This window comes from Lactuca serriola, chromosome 1 (genome assembly GCF_051521515.1).
Source record: "Lactuca serriola cultivar US96UC23 chromosome 1, Lser_US96UC23_V15, whole genome shotgun sequence".
Taxonomy (NCBI): Eukaryota; Viridiplantae; Streptophyta; class Magnoliopsida; order Asterales; family Asteraceae; genus Lactuca; species Lactuca serriola.
In genome coordinates, this window is record NC_136408.1 from 39,661,526 (window position 1) to 39,681,400 (window position 19,875).

Below are 19,875 nucleotides of genomic sequence, written 5' to 3' on the forward strand. Positions count from 1 at the left end.
ATACAGTTAGTGTATCAGTTTCATCTCAACATCGAGAAAAAAACCAGTCTGGATTCCAAGTGGATCCAAATGTCGTTTATCGCCCTAAGGTCTCCATGGCTTCACATCTGCATTTTCTCTCTACTGAGGAGCTGAACTCCATTCATATTCGTGTCACACAAATAGAACAAACACAAGTTACACTACGGGGCCCTTTTTAGAGACCCTAGCCAGAACAGAGCCGATGCCAAACTTGGTTTTAGACCAAGGAGACCGATGAAGCTATGGAAATCATGTTCCGCCAACATTACACACAAGCGGTCTAGGCATGGTGAGCATAAACGTGCAAGGATCCATGAACCCGAGGGACACCCCGGTGATATAAGGATTTGACAGATATGCATCTGATGACTCATGGTCTCATTACCGCCCAATAATAGAATTTGGCCTGAGGAAATTTAAAGCCTTCAAAACGGCTCTTCAGGCTAGGAAAGCTCAACAAGTGCAACAACAACAAAAGAAAGAAGGCTCCCTTCTGCAAGTGGCCAACTATTGGGCCACTATGATCAACAACGCGAAAATGGTGCATGATATCCTTTCAGTTCAAAAATAGATGTAAGATATGGAAAACGCCATACAAAAGGTTCAAGAGATGGAAAATGTTGTTGGTCCTTCCATGCCTCCTCCAAAAAACGAAGTTCAAGACTTAAATGACGACGAAACTACCATAGAGACCAACTCTGCTCTAACCTTTGGCTTGGATGAAAACAACGTTGATGAAGTCCAACAGCCTCTCCCTTCAGATGACTTCATCATGTTTCTAGATGATGAAGAGACCAGTGGTTCACTACACTCCACTTCTAAGCCGAAACAGCGAAAGAAGAAGAAGTTAGTTGTATCTCGAAAGGAATTCCTCAACCTTCAATCCAAATTTGATCAGATATTGGCTGCAGTCACTTCCAAAACCCCGTTGAACACTGATGTCCCCATTCCACAAACTCTAATTGATCGAGTTGAAGTCTTGGAAACCAGAGAAACACTTACTGCAGAAATAACAATTCTTCATATAGAGATGGGAATTAGACAATAGGATAATCAGCTTACCAAGGATCACAAAGAATTTATCTCCAAGGCCATGGATCTCATAGAAGAGGTGAAAGAGCTCAAGACTGAACTTTAACAAACCCTGCAGACTTAAGAATGCAAATCTAAGAGGCTCGTTGACGAAACTCACACTGCTTATGAATCAGGGTTTTCAGCTCTACAAGAAACAATCAAAGGGTAAAGGCTCTCCTTATCTTCCAAAGCAAGTGTTGACGAAATTCTCTGTATCATAAAAGAAATTTATCAAACACTTTCTGACCCAGAGATCCCTTCCAACAAAGGTGTGTGTTCCCAAATGGAAACTCGGTTCACCACAACCTTCTAGAAACTCGATGATTTGAAGAATTGGTTTGAGGAGCAGATGGATCCTGCTTCCTCAAAAGGGGGAAGTGATCAAGATAATGAAGATCCATCCTCCTCAGAGCTCTTCAAAGATCCAACTCCTCAGGGCTCTTCTCGGCAACTAACTCCTCAGGTTTCACCTCCACACCCAACTCCTCGGTCATCTCCTCGAAAACAAACTCCTCCCCACTTGCAGAATATGGAAGAAGAAATGTCATCATATCACACTGATGACTCCCCCGCAACAACTCAAAAGAAACAAGACTGGAGGGTTTCGAAATTCACAGACGAAATCTGGAGAGCACAAGGGTTTTATACAACCTTCGATGAAACCCTAATCAACTCATGGTTAAACCCTACCCACAGACTCCTAGACTCTGACTACATTCCAATTCTTACGTATGCTGAACCGCCTTCTGATGGCTACTGGGATGTTCCAATTTCTCCAACCTCCAAATATTGCCAAATATTCCAATCCTTTAAACTCACCATACCCGAATACAGAAGGCTCCCCATGGAATTTGATCGTCTAAACCTTTTCCATGCTAAACATGGTGGAAAATTCCAAGACATATGGTCCAACGACACACCAGAAGGGGTAAAAATTTACAAAGTTTGGAAATTCATGAAGAGTGAATTCTTTCAATACACTCTGATCCGAAGAGGATGTGAATATGTCAGATCTCAAGCAGACTTTATTTGCATGAATCAATTAAGAACTTAGCTGAGAGGTCACTTTGGGGGAAATTGTTGAAACAAGAAAATGACCCTCTTCAACTAAGATAGATTCGAAGACCTCTAAGCCTTGTGAACCGAAGAAGACTTACCTGGACACTACTTTTGTCATCTTGTGAACCCGAAGAGATGTAGAAGACCCGCAGATGAACTCAACATGAAGATTGTTATAAGTTACTTTTACTGACTTTACTTGTAATCGTAGTATTGTCCGGTGACCATTCAGGGTCACCAAAGTCAGTTGCTTTATGTTATTTTATTGTTTCATGTAACTTTTAGTTCTCTATAAATAGAGCTTCCTACTTCATGTATTCTCACCACTTTAGAGCTTATCAATATAAGATCTTTCATCTTAATATCTCAAGTCATCTTAACTGATACTTAAACCGAGTCCCTCTTCACTTATGTTGTTCATCATATGTTAACTTGTGTTTGCATGCAAACGTTGTTATGATTCAACTAAGTGTCTACTTGTTTAAATGCTTATCGATATAAACTTATTGCTATTTACTTTCCTTACATTTCCACAATCTAATTTATCTAACTTTTATTGTTCAACTAACAAGATCCATTGAGATTAACTTATTATCTCGTCACTAATGTTTATCAAGTTTTTCTTTCAACACTTTTGGGGTAATTATTTTAAGTTTGAAACTTTTAGGAGTTTTCGCTTCCCCGACGTAGTGGTGGAGGATGAGCACGGTGCGGCCACATCATTAAATTGGACACACATTTTTGTTAACCACGACGTGGTGACGTATTGGCCACGATGCGGTAGCAGTTAGGGTTCAAAATCATAGACCCTGGGGTTTAAGCCTTATTTAAAAGTTGTAATTTCTAAGTTTTCCTCAATTGGCAGTTCCCACCTTCTGAGAATGAAACCTTCCTAATCCCTAGCCTCCTTGGTTGGTTTTGAGTTTAATTCACTTGTTTTTGTGAAGCTTAGAGTAGAAGAAGCTTCCTCTTGGAGCAAGGAAGTAAAGGTGCAACTTAGATCCATAGTTTGCATCAAATTTTCGGCCCATTTGAGGTATAAAGCTCACACATTGATTATCATTTCATTAGATCTAGTTTTGGGTACCTTTATGAGCTTTTTATCTCAAAAAATCTATGTTCTTGGGATTCTAGTGATCTCCAGAACATTGAGTGCACTTTTAGCTTTTGGACTTGTTTGGTTGAATAAAAGGGTGTTGCATGTGCTAGCCTTAAGTCCATGTTATTGGCATAATCATCTTTAAACATAGGGTTTTGGAATTTGACTTATTGAGATGACCTACTGGATAAAGTTGGAAGCTTTATCCATTAGGACCTTTAGAAGAATCAAATATGAGATTTTGAGCTCTAGAGCTTAAGGGTTAAATACATAACCCATTAAATTGTTCTGGACTCTGGCCACGGTGTGACAAGTTGTAGGCCGCAACACGGTGATGAGTTGTAACACCAATATTCTCTCATTTAGCCACTGCGACGTGACCATGGTGTTGGCTACGACCCGGTGACTCAACTGTTGACTTTTGACTAAGTTTAAATTTAGGTCAAACTTTAGGGTTTAGGTTATAAGCTGATATTTTACTTTTGAATACCTATTCTAGGTGGTTGTTGTGCTTGCATTCGCATGTTACGAGCTATATAGGGATTCTGCTTTATCTGTGAGGTGGATTTTCTTACTATACTTTGTACTACATTATAGATCATATGTATGTTAGGATGTTGATATGTTGTAGTGGACTATAGGCAGCTGGATTTGCTAATAATTACATGTTGTAACACCCGGATCCAGAGGTATTTTATATTTTGCAAATTTGGGCATTTTAAGGTTTTCCACGACCTGGTGAGGAGGTGTCACGATGTGGCGAGTCAAGTTCAGGCTGCGTATTTAAGCCGCCACGACATGGCAGTACAGGCCACGACGTGGTGGTTGGCAAGTGATAAACCTAATTTTTTGGGTTTTAATAACTATTTAGAGCAATAATGAGGCTAGGGTTTGCTCACCCTTAACCTCCATTAGCCTCTTTGAGATATGGGAAACCCTAAATCCCTCCCTCTCTTATTTTGATCCTTTTTGGTGTTTTTTGAAGCCTTTGAGGGAAGAAAGAAGAAGAAGAGAGCTAAAATTCAGCAAGCTAGTCCTCATCCTTTGTGTTGGCTATCTCCTGGACCTTTGTAAGTGTCCAAGACTCGATTTTTATCATGTTAGGTTGATATATCTTATGTTTTGTCCCTAAATCTTCACCTTCATGTGAGTTAGAGTGTTAGGATCTCATAAAGTTTGCAACTCTATGAATCTATGGGACTTTTGACATAATTGTTGGGTTGGATCTAAATTCTTGTGGGGTTTTGATCCATGCATGATATTTCCATGCGAAAACCTTCATTTCTGGCTCGTTATGGCTTCAAGACATGTATTGGAAATGCATGTCTATAAAGCACCAACTTTTATGTTGGATTTGGTATTAAAATCTGTTATGGAGTAAATGAGTTATGGATTTTTTGGATTAGGTGCTTAATGGAGAAAGTAATGTCTTATATAGCTTATTTGAATTTTGGTTTGAGAATTTGACCTTTTGGGTGGTCTTAACGGGTAAATTGGAAACTTTATGCTTCTAGACTTTGTTTCAGACCAAATATGGAATTTGGAACCCTTAGGATCGAAGAAAGCAACTTAATCCATTAAGTTGTTGAAAACCCAGTGCCTACGGCGTGGCTTAGGTCGCCACGTCATGGCGGCTAGGGAAAACACGTATGTTTTGTCATTTGAGGGCCACAACATGGCTAGTCAACTTTGACCATTGACTTTTGACCTTATTTGACTTTTGGTCAAACTCCTAGTTGAAAGAAGAGTTAAGGATTTATCTGGTATGACTGAATAGGTGGTGTGTAGCAACAGTATATTGTCAGTGATTGTTGTAGCAGTTGAGCATTTTCTGAGAGGTAAGTCTTCTCACTATACTTGTAGGTCAAAGGCACCAATGTCGGCCCACTAAGTTGTGTATGTAAGATGCTAGTTGTCTTTGTGACTCTTATATGTTTGTATGATTGGGTTGAAATAAACCTCAGGGTTGGGCCCATTATTGTATGATTATGTTGAAATAAACCCCAGGGCTGGGCCCATGACTATGTGATGGGTTGAAAAAGACCCAAAGGCTAGGCCCATGATTGTATTTTAAGCTGGAATATACCCCAGGGCTAGGCATAGTTATATGTTTGGTATGTGGTACTTTGGGTAACTCACTAATCTTTGTGCTTACAATTAATGTTTATGGTTTCAGGTACTTCTGGTACGAAAAGGAAGAGCCCGACATGATGGCACGACATCCCCTTCATGATTCCGCACTTTTAGCTATTTGTACTCTGATGTTTTGACATTGTGTATGGTGATTTACTTTGAGACATTTGATGTATGAAACTAATGGTTTTAAAACAAAACAAAAAAATATCATTGTTTTTGGGTCATTACACATGTGGTTACCTATTTGATATTTGGTTGATTATTTATCTATATGTTGACATGTTGTAGATGGGTTGAGGGAGGTCCAGATGTGTGCTAAAGGCCAAGATAACCGGGCGGTCCAGTTAATATTATAGACCCAAAGGGAGTGGGTCAACTTAATGTTGTAGCCTTTGGAGGCGGACCAACCTTATGATGTAGACTACGATGTGCATGTATCGTATGTGTATTGTTGTGTGTGTTATTTTGGAAAAACCCACTGAATTTTAGTTACAATTGTGAATTTAAATGTTTCAAGTACTTCTGAGGATCGGGAAAAAGTGAAGGCATGAATGTACACACTATCCAATATTCTTCATGATTTTGAGATATGTTATATTATGGTACTATGATTTTGATTATGTATACTGAAACAGTTATGTTGATGGTGTTTGACTTTATGAAAATGGTTTTTGCATTTCCTTTTATAAATTGAAAAATTTTACCATGATTTCTGGGTCCTTACGTTTTTATTCGATTTCTGTAACGAGCAAGCGACCATTTATGGATTCAATTTATAGATTCATTATGTTTAAGTCAATCTTGAATGGGTTGATTATGATTTTATCCATGATTTCTAAGGTTTTGATTTCATCAATAATTTTTTGTTTTTGATTCATCCGGGATTTATATGTTTGTTATGGGCGTGTTTTTTGGGTTTGTTTGAACATAGGTTACATGATTTCTAGGCTTGATTTTATGAGTATGATTTTTGGTTTTTATTTTTGTGTTTAATTTATAGATGACATGATGGTGGTGGACGATGACAATGACGGTTGGTGGTGCTTGATCTCTAACATTGAATGTGGTTGTGTCGATGGGAGAGTGAAGGGTATAAGGGCACCAAATATGGTTTCACCGACCACCATCTCTCCGTCACCATCGAATTTGATTCTAATGTTTTCTTGAGATTTGATGCATTAGCTTTGGTTTTCTTAGTTCATCATTTGTTTGGGTTGTAGAATGGATTTTTCTGGATTTATAGTCAGTTTTTCGATAGTGCCAGGTGGTGACTTGCGGTCACCGGTGGTGGTTTTCGGTGGTTAGCAAGTTTACGATGGTGATAGGTGATGGTTGGGAAAGACATGTGGTGGTGATGGTTGGACCTATGTATATTAATCATTATTTAATATATATATATATATATATATATATATATATATATATATATATATATATATATATATATATATATATATATATATATATAAATAAGACAATATAGTCTTCTTATGTCTGCGGGATGCAATAAACACAACAAACTCGTATAATAAGAATGAAGTGCAAAAAAAATGACAATTTAAGTAATTTTAAGAATGGAGTGGAAAAAAATGACAATTTAAGTAATTTTCTTCATTTCATTATTTTCGTTTAGACTAAATTTTGATTTTTATGATAAATATTAGACAAACGATATAAATTAGCTAACATATGATAAACTCAAAAATGTATAATATAGCAATTCTCAATAAACAAATATACTACGACGATATAAAGTAGCTGACATACGATATATTGTTTTAGGACTTTGTTTTTTCTAATTAAATTTAAAAAAAAATAGTTTTTTCTTATATAATAAATATGTTTATAACTTTTTATAGTTTTGTTTGGTTTTTTTTTCATATGTTTAAAAAAAATGTTTTAGCAAAAAGGAGTGATTATTATTGGGTTTTAGATACAATTATACTTTTTTTTTTTATTTGACAAGTTATATTTCTATTAATAAATATTATTTGCCTTAAGATCTGAATTACTAAGTATTAAGTTGTAGGATATATAAAGCTATTTTACTTCAAACTTGATAAATTGGTTACAATATTATACTGTTCCAACCATAACTAATTTTGTTTATAAGTGGGTGTAGAAAGTTTTAAGTCCAAAGAAAACTATTAAAATTAGTTTTTATAATATAGATAATATCAAGAAGTTTTAACGGTGATATAATAAATACTAAGTGAATCATTTTAACACATAATCTAACAAAATATATGAATTTTAACAATATCTAAAATATGTTACAACAAGTAACCTGTGACCGAAGAGTAACAAGATCAAACTGAGTAACAAGATAAAACTTATGTAATGTGATTTCAAATAACCACAATCATTATATGTTATTTTAAAATAGATCAAATAAATCTTATTCTTTGGATATTTCATACATATGTTATTATACTTTGGACATCTCAAATCGATATAGTTTTTAATATAAATAATGATATAAATCAATTCTACATCAATCCCATCTAACTTTTGTTTTGTAGAATCATGAATGGTCATATTTACGTTGATGCATTTTCAATGCTACTAAACTACCATTTGTGGTATGTTTTGACACCCGTTCGTGTTGATTTCATTTGGAGGGACTCAAGAGCAAACAAATTCTTCATGATGCTCATTGATCAAAATGTATGTTTAAAAAACTATTTATATCTTATTTTCATTTTCATAATTAATCATAATTATTTTCCTTATAAAAATATTACATTTTCTATTAGAGAGAAATTTTTAGTAGTTGTTCCACAACAAATGATGCGCCTTATTTATGGAGGGAATCTATTGGGTGGTGTGTTTTCTTTAAACCATTTCCAAATCGAACCAACCTATGGTGAGTATCCGAGGTATCAAGAATACAGTTTATTACGTGACAATTTGATGATTAAGATCAGCAATAACACACGGTTTAATCGTTTGGCCAATGCTATCATATCATGGTTTCCGGTTTTCCCATTGGTTCCCTCGATAAAAAGTTTAGTAGAGGATCGGACAGAGAGAAAAATGATGATCGGTAAATTTAATTAATTATATATATTTTTTAGCATTCTAAAGTTTTTAAAACAATAACAATTTGTCTTTTTAATTATCGTTATTCTTAGATATTGTTGGAAAAATCATCAGAGGCAAGCAAAACTATTCCCGTTACTTTGGTTTACTGACGCTAACTTCTTTCACTTTATATCTCCAAGATGAGTCGTAAGTGTTTATTATTATTATTGTTATTATTATTATTATTATTACACTAAAGCAAAATTAAGTGACTTTGGAAATATTTGATTATAAATAGGGGGAGTATAATAAAGATGAAACTACATATAATCGACCGAACACGCCATCAGATTGTGAGGACTGTTTATGCGATAAATAGAAAGTATATAATATTTGTTTCTCGGGTGAAATTGGTTCATTTGGATTCAAGTAAATTTTTTCTAGAAAATTATAATACTTGTAGTGATATTAAAATAACTAAATCAACACATTTTAATAGTTTTTATCTTATTTTCAGTGAACATTTTGATATCAACCAAACTAAGCAACGTAGAGTTCCAACCGCGGATGCCGGTAGCATTTAACATCATAAATATGCCTAGAAGAATTTTTAATTCTGTGTGAGACATTTGGTGGTGTTTTTTTGAAGTTTTGACAACTTTTACGAGTGCGTTGCTTTTATTGTTTATCTACATTAATGTTAGACATATTGTGGTGAATTTTTTCATGTGTGGTTTATTTTTCTTATGTTGACTTATGAATTGATAAATAATAATTTTTTGATATCTATGAAAATTTTCTTTTAACTATGCGTAACTTTCTTCTATTGTGTTTTTTTATTACAAGTTTATAGTATATTTGGTTATTTATTAAGGGTTGTGTTGCTTTCTGAAACACACACATACATGACTACTAAATCACATGGTCTACATTACAAAATGTTACATTCTTGATGATATAATATGTGCTTATTCTTAACATTTTCATTATAGTGTTCAATGAGGAACGTAGATAAAGGAAACGAAAACTGTGATGATTCCCCAAACCCGATAGATATAGAAAAAGGTATGTCGTTTATATGAGTATATATTTGCATTTATAATATATATGAGTATTTATCCAAATAATATAATTGTAGAAAATTGAAAAAGATACAATAGAAACTATTATGCACGAAAAAAGGAGAAAAACAAAATGAGAAGGATAGCTAACGGTGAAGGATGTAGTCAACCTACAACACTCACAAGTTGCACTACAATGGAGACAAACGAAACAAATATCAATGAAGATTCCTCTGTGAGTGTTATAAGTGCTGCTCAGAGGACAAGTACTTATAATAAAGAATATTATCAACGAAGAAAGGAACGAACTATGATGACAAAAAGAAGAGTATACGCCTTTCAGGAGGATCCGTATGATTTTGTTTACGAAAATATCCGTATGGAACATCGTATATTAAAGGCTCAAAACCCTTGTGTTTATTGTGGAGCAAAGCGAATACAATATGAATTCCCTACCTTTTGTTGCATGAGTGGGAAGACAAAACTAGCACACTCCCCTATTCCCACAGAATTGCACCAACTCTTCACAAGGCAAGAGCAGCTAGAAGAAAGCTTCAGGTACAATATAAGGGCGTACAACTCAAACTTTTCTTTCGCGTCACTGGGTGTAAAGGTGGATAAAGAATTGGCCAATATGAATTCTGGAGTTTACACTTTTTGTGCGCACGGAACACTCTATCATAATATCGATCAGTTAATTTCAAGGGATGGAAAATCAAGGTATTTATAGTTGTATTTTTATGACGGTGAAGCTGAAATATCACAGAGATCCTCCTGGAAGAATGTCGATAGAAGAATTATCCAAAAACTAACACGTATTCTAGCTTCGAATCCTTACGTTAGAACATTTAAACGGCTTTCTGATCTAGGACCGCTTGATAATTATAAAGTGACTTTGAATGCGTCGGTGGAGCTTGACCAAAGGGTGTACAATAAGCCGACCACATCTGAGGTGTGAATATTAACATTTATCTTTATTCATTTTAAAATTAAATGTGTCATATTTATTATTATACATATCATATTAATCACCATATTGAACTACACCTTTGCATAGGTTGCTGGTATTTGGGTTGAAGGAAATGACAACATCACTGCATATAAAAGAAGTATTATTGTCTACGAGAGGTCTAACTATAGTACTGAAATTCAACCTCACTTTGGTTGTTATGATCCTTTGTGCTATCCTTTATTCTTTCCCAATGGTGAGTCTGGATGGCATCCTAAAATACCAAGATATGGGGTGGCCATGGATGAAATTAATAGTGACAATGAAGACAATGATGAAGGTTCAGAAGGTACGCCTTTAACATTCTTTTACATATTTAAAACATGTAACAAGTATTGCCTTAAATATTTGGATATTAAATTTATATTTTTCACATAAATTATGATATCGCAGGATCTACTTCAAAAAAATGCAGAAATACTGTAAGTATGCGGGAGTACTATTGTTACAAGTTCCAGATACGGTCGAATGATAATGTGATTTTGATGGGAGGGAGATTGTTCCAGCAGTTTGCAGTAGATACCTATATAAAGATTGAGACTACACGTTTGGTTTTTGTTGAAAAGAACCAAACCAAAATTAGAGCCGATTTATACCAGGGTGTTGTTGATTGCTTCAATGCCGGTGAGGCTCAACCAAGTAGGGTTGGACAGAGATTTGTGTTACCTGCAAGTTTCATTGGAGGTCCACGTGACATGCGCCGAAGATTTCTGGATGCCATGGCTTTAGTTCAAGATGATGGGAGGCCTGATATATTCCTTACAATGACGTGCAACCCAAAATGGAAAGAAATCGATGATGAGTTATTGCCTGGACAGTCAGCTCAAGATCGACCGGACCTTGTTGCAAGAGTTTTTCATGCTAAGTTAGAGGATCTCAAGGTACAGTTATTGCAGAGACATATAATCGATGTGGTGGGGTCATATGTGTATGTGATAGAGTTTCAAAAGCGTGGATTGCCACATGCACATTTCCTCTTAATAATGACCCCTAGATATAAGATGAATAATCCATACGATTATGACAAACTTGTGTGTGCGGAAATTCCCGACCCAATAAGGTTTCCTGAAATGCATGATCTTGTCAAAAGTCACATGATGCACGGTCCCTGTGGTAGCTTACGATGAAAAAGTCCGTGTATGCAGGGTGTGCCAAAAATATGTCGTTTCAGATATCCTAGGCAATTCAATGAAAAGACATCACAAGGAGAGGACTCATATCCATTATATCGAAGGAGAAATAATGGAATTGAGGTTACTGTAAGAAATACATCATTGGATAACAGATGGGTGGCTCCATACAACCCAAAGTTGTTAATGATGTTTAATTGTCATATCAACGTTGAGGTTTGTTCGAGTATAAAGTCTGTGAAGTACCTCTTCAAATATGTTTATAAGGGCCATGACAAACAAGTTATCCATATTGATAAAGACCAAGAAAATGTTGTTATTAATGAGATAAAAAAGTATCAAGACGCACGTTATGTGTCCCCTCCCGAGGCATTATGGCGAGTTTTTAGCTTTCCTCTTTCAAAAATCCACCCTTGTGTGATGGCCTTGCAAATACATCTCCTGAATCAACAATTGGTTAGGTTCAAAGACGGTGACAGAATGGAAGACATTGTTGATAGGGAGAAAGAAAAAGATTCAATGTTGACGGCATTTTTCAAGAAGAATAAAGAAGATTCCAAAGCGAGAGAATATTTGTATAAGGATTTTCCAAAACATTTTACATGGAATCGGGGCAACCATTGTTGGAGGACCCGCGCACATAAATCAATGGTGGGTCCACTTGTTTATGCTAATCCAGCTGAAGGAGAGAGATACTACCTACGCCTTCTTTTATGTCATATCACCGGGCCTACCTGCTTTGAAGATTTATACACAGCCAATGGTGTATTACACCCTACATTTCGAAAAGCAGCTCTCGAAAGAGGTTTAATAGAGACGGATGATAATTTATCACAGTGTCTTGAAGAGGCTTCGTTATTTCAATTTCCCAGCGCACTTAGAAGGTTATTTGCGACGATGCTGATTTTTTGTGAACCAGGAAATGTTCGCAAGTTATGGGACGACCACTATGATTCTCTTTCTGAAGATTATAGGAAACAATATGGATGTGTCGAGCGAGTGCAAAATATGGTCCTCATCGACATTAGAGTCTTCCTAGAATCTATGAGTAAAAAGCTTAGTGATTATGACCTTCCAAATGTCAGTGCACACATCGATTTACAATCAAGAGGCTATCGTGAGGTGCAAGAAGAATACTCTATAAATGTGGAATATGAAGACTTACATGCGCGGGACTCTCTCAATCCAAACCAGAAGTTTGCATATGATGAGATAATGAGGCATGTGGATCAAAATATTCCGGGTGTCTTCTTCATAGATGGTCCCGGTGGAACTGGAAAGACATTTTTGTACAAAGCTTTGTTGGCCAATATTCGTGCATGTGGTCTTATTGCACTTGCAACTGCCACGTCAGGTGTTGCTGCTAACAACATGACAGGAGGGAGAACAGCTCATTCACGATTTGGAATTCCCCTCAATCTTGATAATAACTCGATGTGCAAGATCACTAAACAAAGTGGGAAGGCTCAGATACTTCGCGAGGCACAGGTAATCATATGGGATGAAGCAGCAATGGCTAAGAGGCAGGCAGTAGAAGCAGTTGATCGAACAATGCAAGACATCACAGGTGAGAAGCTCCCTTTCGGTGGAAAGATAATGGTTATGGGAGGTGACTTTAGACAAGTGTTGTCGGTCGTGAGACGTGGCACTCGAGCACAAATTGTCGACTCTAGCTTACGAATGTCACCTCTATGGGCTTCAGTTAAAAGGCTTCGATTAAATATCAACATGAGAGCGGTAAATGACCCGTGGTTTTCTGATTTTTTATTACGAGTCGGTGATGGAAATGAGGAAACATTGGACGAGTCCTATATTCGTATACCTGATAACATGTCCATTCGATACACTGATAAAACTAAATCAGTGGACGCTCTGATTGATGCAATATTTCCTTCTTTGCAATCCAACGGCGCCGATTCAAAATTTATCATTTCGAGGGCGATATTGTCAACTAAAAATGAAAGTGTTGATGAGATTAATAATAAGTTGATCGAACGATTTTCTGGTGAGCAAAAAGTTTACTATAGTTTTGATGAAGCGGAAGATGACAAAAACAACTTATATCCGATGGAGTATTTGAACTCGCTAAATTTTAGTGGTGTACCCCCTCATTATCTTCGGTTAAAAACTGGGTGCCCTGTAATACTATTGTGAAATATCGATCCTTCAAATGGGTTATGTAATGACACCAGATTGATATGTCGAGCTTTCCAACAAAATGTCATTGATGCAGAGATAGCTGTTGGCCAACATGCTGGAAAAAGAGTGTTTTTACCAAGAATTCCTCTATGTCCGTCTGACGATGAGATGTTCCCATTCAAACTTAAGAGAAAGCAATTTCCAATTCAGCTTAGTTTCTCTATGACAATCAATAAAGCTCAAGGACAAACAATTCCAAATGTAGGTGTTTATCTACCAGAATCGGTTTTCTCACATGGCCAGCTTTATGTGGCGTTGTCCAGAGGAATATCACGTGTCAATACCAAGGTATTAGTAAAGCCGGAAAAAAACGTTTGATAATGATGGAATCTACACATCAAACGTTGTGTACAAAGAAGTGTTATGTGATTAACAAGGTACAATCAACAACTTATTATTATACAATTTCTTCAAATATTTATCTTAGATGCTTATTTGATGTTTAATGTAGGGCTAGCAGATGAAGCAACATGATTGCAGATTGGTGTAGCTTATATATTGGATATGTTATAAATATACAAAACTATATGGTTGCAGATTGTTGTTATTTATATATTGTAAAATCAAGTATGAACTATCAGATGAATTATTTGAGATGTAGACTCAACTTTTATCGTATTGTATGACTATACACCTAACAAACAACTATATGTTGAAATGAACTATTCGACACATAATAGTCTACCAAATGGCCGCAATGAATAACTCACGTCTAAAGAAAACTAATCATCACATTATAACTATCTTCCGAAAGAAACTTTTTGCCGCCCGGCGCTTAGCGCGGGTAAACGGCTAGTATATATATATATATATATATATATATATATATATATATATATATATATATATATATATATATATATATAAAGACAATATAATCTTCTTATGTCTGCGGGATGCAATAAACACAACAAACTCGTATAATAAGAATGAAGTGCAAAAAAAATGACAATTTAAGTAATTTTCTTCATTTCATTATTTTCGTTTAGACCAAATTTTGATTTTTATGATAAATATTAGACAAACGATATAAATTAGCTAACATATGATAAACTAAAAAATGTATAATATAGCAATTCTCAATAAACAAATATACTACGACGATATAAAGTAGCTGACATACGATAAACTAAAAAATGTATAAAATAGCAATTGTGAATAAACAATAAACAAATGATAAACTCATTTAAATTAATGTTCATGAAAAATAAAGTAAAATCGACTGTTCTACAATTATACCATTGTTATTTGAGAGTTATGTATCAAATTGGTTTTTAAATTGGAAATTATATTTGGATTCTGACTATTCTTCCCAAATCGAAGGGAATGTTTAGAAGGAAAGTGTATAATTTATGTTTAGAGCACGTGTCATACATCACGTGCAATAAGTTGAATATATCCAACGTTGGACAGAGTACATGTTTTTATGCATAGTTTACAAATCAATGGTAAACGATTGAGCTAAAAAACAGAGTTTCCTCATACAAAAACAAATGTACGTACCATATATGGCCGCATAAAAAGCTCCAACTTCCTTCCCGAGTTTCACTCTCATTCTTTCTTCTTCACACTTTCTCTCTCCGGCCTTCGTTCTTATAGTCCCTCCCTTCCCTCCTTGCACTTCACATTCACATTCCAATTCCATTGCTCATGCGCTTACACATCTAACAAACATCGATCACTGGCACACACAGCTTACGGCAATCAACAATGGCAGGGGGTCAGACAATGAGTTGGGAGGATCTCAAGAAGGAGAACGTCGATCTTGTATGATCTCCCTCTTCTCTAATCCTTACATTACGAACGATATCCGAACCCTAGATGTTCAATTGGTCGCGATTCGATTCTATTACGATTTTCGAATTTGAATCGACGATTCAGGATAATCGTAGTTTTTTTTTTATTTTACTTGGTTACGTTTTGCATGACGATTGATTGATCTGATGATTTACAATGTCGTTGATTTCTGCAGGAGACTGTTCCCATTGAAGAGGTTTTCGAAACACTGAAATGCAGCAGAGAGGGATTATCGAGTGAAGAAGGGAATAAGAGGCTTCAAATCTTTGGCCCGAACAAGCTTGAAGAGAAGAAGGTAAATAAATCGCTACAATTTCCAATACTATTTTATCATTACTCATTGAACTGATCATTTTTTTTTATCACGATATTAATTGAAACAGGAAAGCAAATTCCTCAAGTTCTTAGGGTTCATGTGGAATCCTTTGTCATGGGTCATGGAGGCTGCAGCTATCATGGCTATTGTCTTGGCCAACGGAGGGGGAAAACCACCAGATTGGCAAGATTTCGTTGGAATTACCACATTGCTTATCATCAACTCCACAATCAGTTTCATCGAGGAAAACAATGCAGGCAACGCTGCAGCAGCTCTAATGGCAGGTCTTGCTCCCAAGGCGAAGGTGATAAGGAATGGAAAATGGGATGAAGAAGAAGCCGCCATTCTTGTACCTGGTGACATCATTAGCGTGAAGCTTGGTGACATCATCCCAGCCGATGCTCGTCTCCTTGAAGGAGATCCTTTAAAAATCGATCAATCTGCATTGACTGGTGAATCATTACCAGTCACCAAGCATCCAGGTGATAGCGTCTACTCCGGTTCAACCTGCAAACAGGGTGAGATTGAAGCTGTTGTTATTGCCACCGGAGTTCACACCTTCTTCGGAAAGGCGGCTCACTTAGTCGATAGCACAAATCAAGTCGGCCATTTCCAAAAGGTAAAACTTCTTATCCCTAAGTTTGACTCAATCACCAATTCACCATACCTTTCTTTTAACACATTCTTGGTATTGATTATTAGGTTTTGACCGCCATTGGTAACTTCTGCATCTGCACAATTGCAATTGGTCTCGTAATCGAAATAGTGGTGATGTACCCAATCCAGAAACGAACTTACAGAAATGGAATCGACAACTTGTTGGTCCTTCTCATCGGAGGAATCCCAATTGCGATGCCAACAGTTTTGTCAGTCACCATGGCCATCGGATCCCACAAGTTGTCGGAGCAAGGCGCTATCACCAAGAGAATGACTGCCATTGAAGAACTGGCAGGGATGGATGTTCTCTGCAGTGACAAAACCGGAACTCTCACTTTGAATAAACTCACAGTCGACAAAACCCTAATTGAGGTCTTCGCAAAGGATTGTGACAAGGATACAGTGATTCTAATGGGTGCAAGAGCTTCAAGAGTCGAGAATCAAGATGCAATCGATGCTTGTATTGTGAACATGCTTGGAGATGCTAAGGAAGCACGTGCAGGGATCACTGAGATTCATTTCCTTCCATTCAATCCAGTTGATAAACGAACAGCAATCACATACATCGATCAAAACGGAAACTGGCACAGAGCCAGCAAAGGTGCACCTGAGCAGATTGTCGAGCTCTGCAACCTAAAAGGCGATGAAAGCAAAAAAGTCTTCAACATCATCGATAAATTCGCCGAACGTGGTCTTCGTTCTCTTGCCGTTTCCCAACAGGTGAGTTTCTTTCTATTTTTCTTTGAAATACTCATAAATTAACGATCTGGATTTTGTTTTTTTATAGACCGTACCGGAGAAAACGAAAGAGAGCCCCGGCGGACCATGGGTGTTTGTCGGTCTATTGCCGCTATTTGACCCACCAAGGCACGACAGTGCTGAAACCATCCGCCGTGCCCTCCACCTTGGTGTCAATGTAAAGATGATCACCGGCGATCAGTTAGCCATCGGAAAGGAAACCGGGCGAAGACTTGGAATGGGAACCAACATGTACCCCTCTTCCTCCCTCCTCGGCCAACACAAAGATGCTTCCATGGCTACTATCGCAGTCGAAGAGCTAATCGAGAAGGCCGACGGGTTTGCCGGAGTCTTCCCTGAACATAAGTACGAGATTGTGAAGAAGCTACAAGAGAGGGAACACATCGTCGGGATGACCGGAGACGGTGTGAACGATGCACCTGCCCTAAAACGTGCCGACATCGGTATCGCAGTGGCTGACGCAACCGACGCCGCTCGTGGTGCATCCGACATCGTTTTGACCGAGCCAGGGCTGAGTGTGATTGTGAGCGCGGTGTTGACCAGTCGAGCCATCTTCCAGAGAATGAAAAACTACACAATCTACGCAGTCTCCATCACCATCCGTATCGTTCTAGGTTTCATGCTCATCGCTCTTATCTGGCGTTTTGATTTCTCACCTTTCATGGTTCTTATCATCGCCATCCTCAACGACGGAACCATCATGACTATTTCCAAGGACAAAGTGAAACCTTCCCCATTGCCGGATTCATGGAAATTGAAAGAAATCTTCGCCACCGGAGTTGTTCTCGGAACCTACATGGCTGTCATGACTGTAATTTTCTTCTGGCTAGCAAAGGAATCCGACTTCTTCACTGTAAGTTACACCAACCAAACCCTAACTATTTACATCGTCATTGTTCAATTCTAATTAACTAACGTGGTGTTTCAGGAGAAATTTGGTGTTCATCCGATCAAAGATAACGAATTCGAGCTTATGTCAGCGCTTTACCTTCAAGTTAGTATCATCAGCCAAGCACTCATCTTCGTCACCAGATCAAGGAGCTGGTCTTTCGTTGAACGTCCCGGGTTTTTACTACTCATTGCCTTTTTCATAGCTCAAATGGTGAGAGTTAACTTGAGATTTTAAATAATTTTTAAAAACTCGATCTAATTAATTTCATTTAATTAAAATCAATGTAGATTGCTACACTCATCGCGGTTTACGCTAAGTGGGATTTCGCAAGAGTGAGTGGAGTCGGATGGGGATGGGGTGGTGTGATTTGGTTATATAGCATCGTCACCTACTTTCCTTTGGATATTTTGAAATTTATCATTCGATTTGCGTTGAGCGGCAAGGCATGGAACAATATGATCCAAAACAAGACTGCTTTCACCTCCAAGAAGGATTATGGACGTGGCGAAAGGGAAGCACAATGGGCCACAGATCAACGCACAATGCACGGTCTCCAAGCACCCGACGCCACCGAGGTTCTAAAAGGCAAGAGCGACTATAGGGAGTTGTCGGAGCTTGCAGAACAAGCAAAGAGGCGAGCTGAGGTGGCTAGGTAAGATAAGATAAAATACACAGTTTCTTTTTTCGTAGTATTCGATAAATGATGTTTAAAAAGTATCTGATGTATCTATATCGACAATGACAGGTTGAGGGAGCTTCATACATTGAAGGGACATGTTGAATCGGTTGTGAAGCTGAAGGGACTTGATATCGAGACAATTCAACAACATTACACGGTTTAAGTGGTTGGGAATACAGTTTTGGACAAGATAAATAAGAATTAGGAAAACATGATTTTGCAGAAGGTTTGTTTATCGTGGCGGATCGCTATTGAGATGTGCGAATAAGCCAGTAGACGAGAACGGGCTATACCCGATTCGTAGTTGGCAGAACAATGATGTAATTCAATTTCATGTTCTTTTTTTTATTATTACATTGTATTTGAATATTCGATCTCAATTAATTATTTTCATTGAATATCCGTATTATAAAGTATGTTATGATCCAATTCTATGGTTGCAAATAAATAAATCGAAATCGATAGATTTAGGGGGTGTTTGGCTTAGCTTTTGAGAAGCCAAAAGATCTTTTAGAAAAAGATAGAAGCCAAAAGATGTTTGGCAAAACAATTTTAAAACCTACTTTTGGATTTTTGATAGAAGGAAAATCAACTTTTTAGAAAAGTCAGAAAAACCTGACTTTTTGCAACTTTTCCAAAAAAACTTTTGGCCCTTAAAAAGCTAAGCCAAACACCCCTTAGAGTTTGTTTATAATAAAGTCCACACCAAGTTTGAATCAAAAGTCAAAACTATTAGAAAGTATGAAAGGCTTGAAAAAAAAGGATAACAACTAACTCAAAGTCTAATCCTTAGCTGAGCATTTGCAATGAATATCATTACATATTTAGCATCTGTAATTATTAATTACTATTCCCCTAATCTTTTTATAAAGTCTGTTACGAAAAAGACTCTCTATAAAATTTTCGCGAGTAAATTACATGAATCGTCCCTCGTGCAGGTGTCAAAATGCACGTTTAGTCTTT

General features: G+C 37.0%; 2 protein-coding genes across 2 annotated transcripts; both read left to right on the forward strand.

Moving 5' to 3' along the window:
• Positions 1 to 9,670: 9,670 nt before the first annotated feature.
• Positions 9,671 to 14,130, forward strand: LOC145053972 (uncharacterized). Its single transcript, XM_079002108.1, has 6 exons — positions 9,671 to 10,133; positions 10,227 to 10,426; positions 10,532 to 10,772; positions 10,877 to 11,543; positions 11,655 to 13,685; positions 13,806 to 14,130. Exons 1-6 carry the CDS (start codon positions 9,671 to 9,673, stop codon positions 14,128 to 14,130), a joined length of 3,927 nt encoding a protein of 1,308 aa, XP_078858234.1.
• Positions 14,131 to 15,346: 1,216 nt separating this feature from the next.
• On the forward strand, positions 15,347 to 19,328 carry HA9 (H[+]-ATPase 9). Its single transcript, XM_079023447.1, has 8 exons — positions 15,347 to 15,579; positions 15,785 to 15,904; positions 15,993 to 16,544; positions 16,628 to 17,302; positions 17,370 to 18,194; positions 18,270 to 18,443; positions 18,521 to 18,885; positions 18,979 to 19,328. The coding sequence occupies exons 1-8, from the start codon at positions 15,523 to 15,525 to the stop codon at positions 19,073 to 19,075; spliced, it is 2,865 nt and encodes a 954-aa protein (XP_078879573.1). The 5' UTR covers positions 15,347 to 15,522; the 3' UTR covers positions 19,076 to 19,328.
• The last annotated feature ends 547 nt before the right edge of the window (positions 19,329 to 19,875 follow it).

Bases quoted from the DNA above. Each gene is read 5' to 3' on its own strand.
- HA9 (XM_079023447.1), top strand. From the start codon at position 15,523: ATGGCAGGGGGTCAGACAATGAGTTGGGAGGATCTCAAGAAGGAGAAC. The intron at 18,195-18,269 runs GTAAGTTACACC...GTGGTGTTTCAG, and splicing joins AGGAATCCGACTTCTTCACT to GAGAAATTTGGTGTTCATCC. The intron at 18,444-18,520 runs GTGAGAGTTAAC...AAATCAATGTAG, and splicing joins CCTTTTTCATAGCTCAAATG to ATTGCTACACTCATCGCGGT.
- LOC145053972 (XM_079002108.1), top strand. From the start codon at position 9,671: ATGGAGACAAACGAAACAAATATCAATGAAGATTCCTCTGTGAGTGTT. The intron at 10,773-10,876 runs GTACGCCTTTAA...ATGATATCGCAG, and splicing joins CAATGATGAAGGTTCAGAAG to GATCTACTTCAAAAAAATGC. The intron at 11,544-11,654 runs GTTTCCTGAAAT...ATGTCGTTTCAG, and splicing joins GAAATTCCCGACCCAATAAG to ATATCCTAGGCAATTCAATG.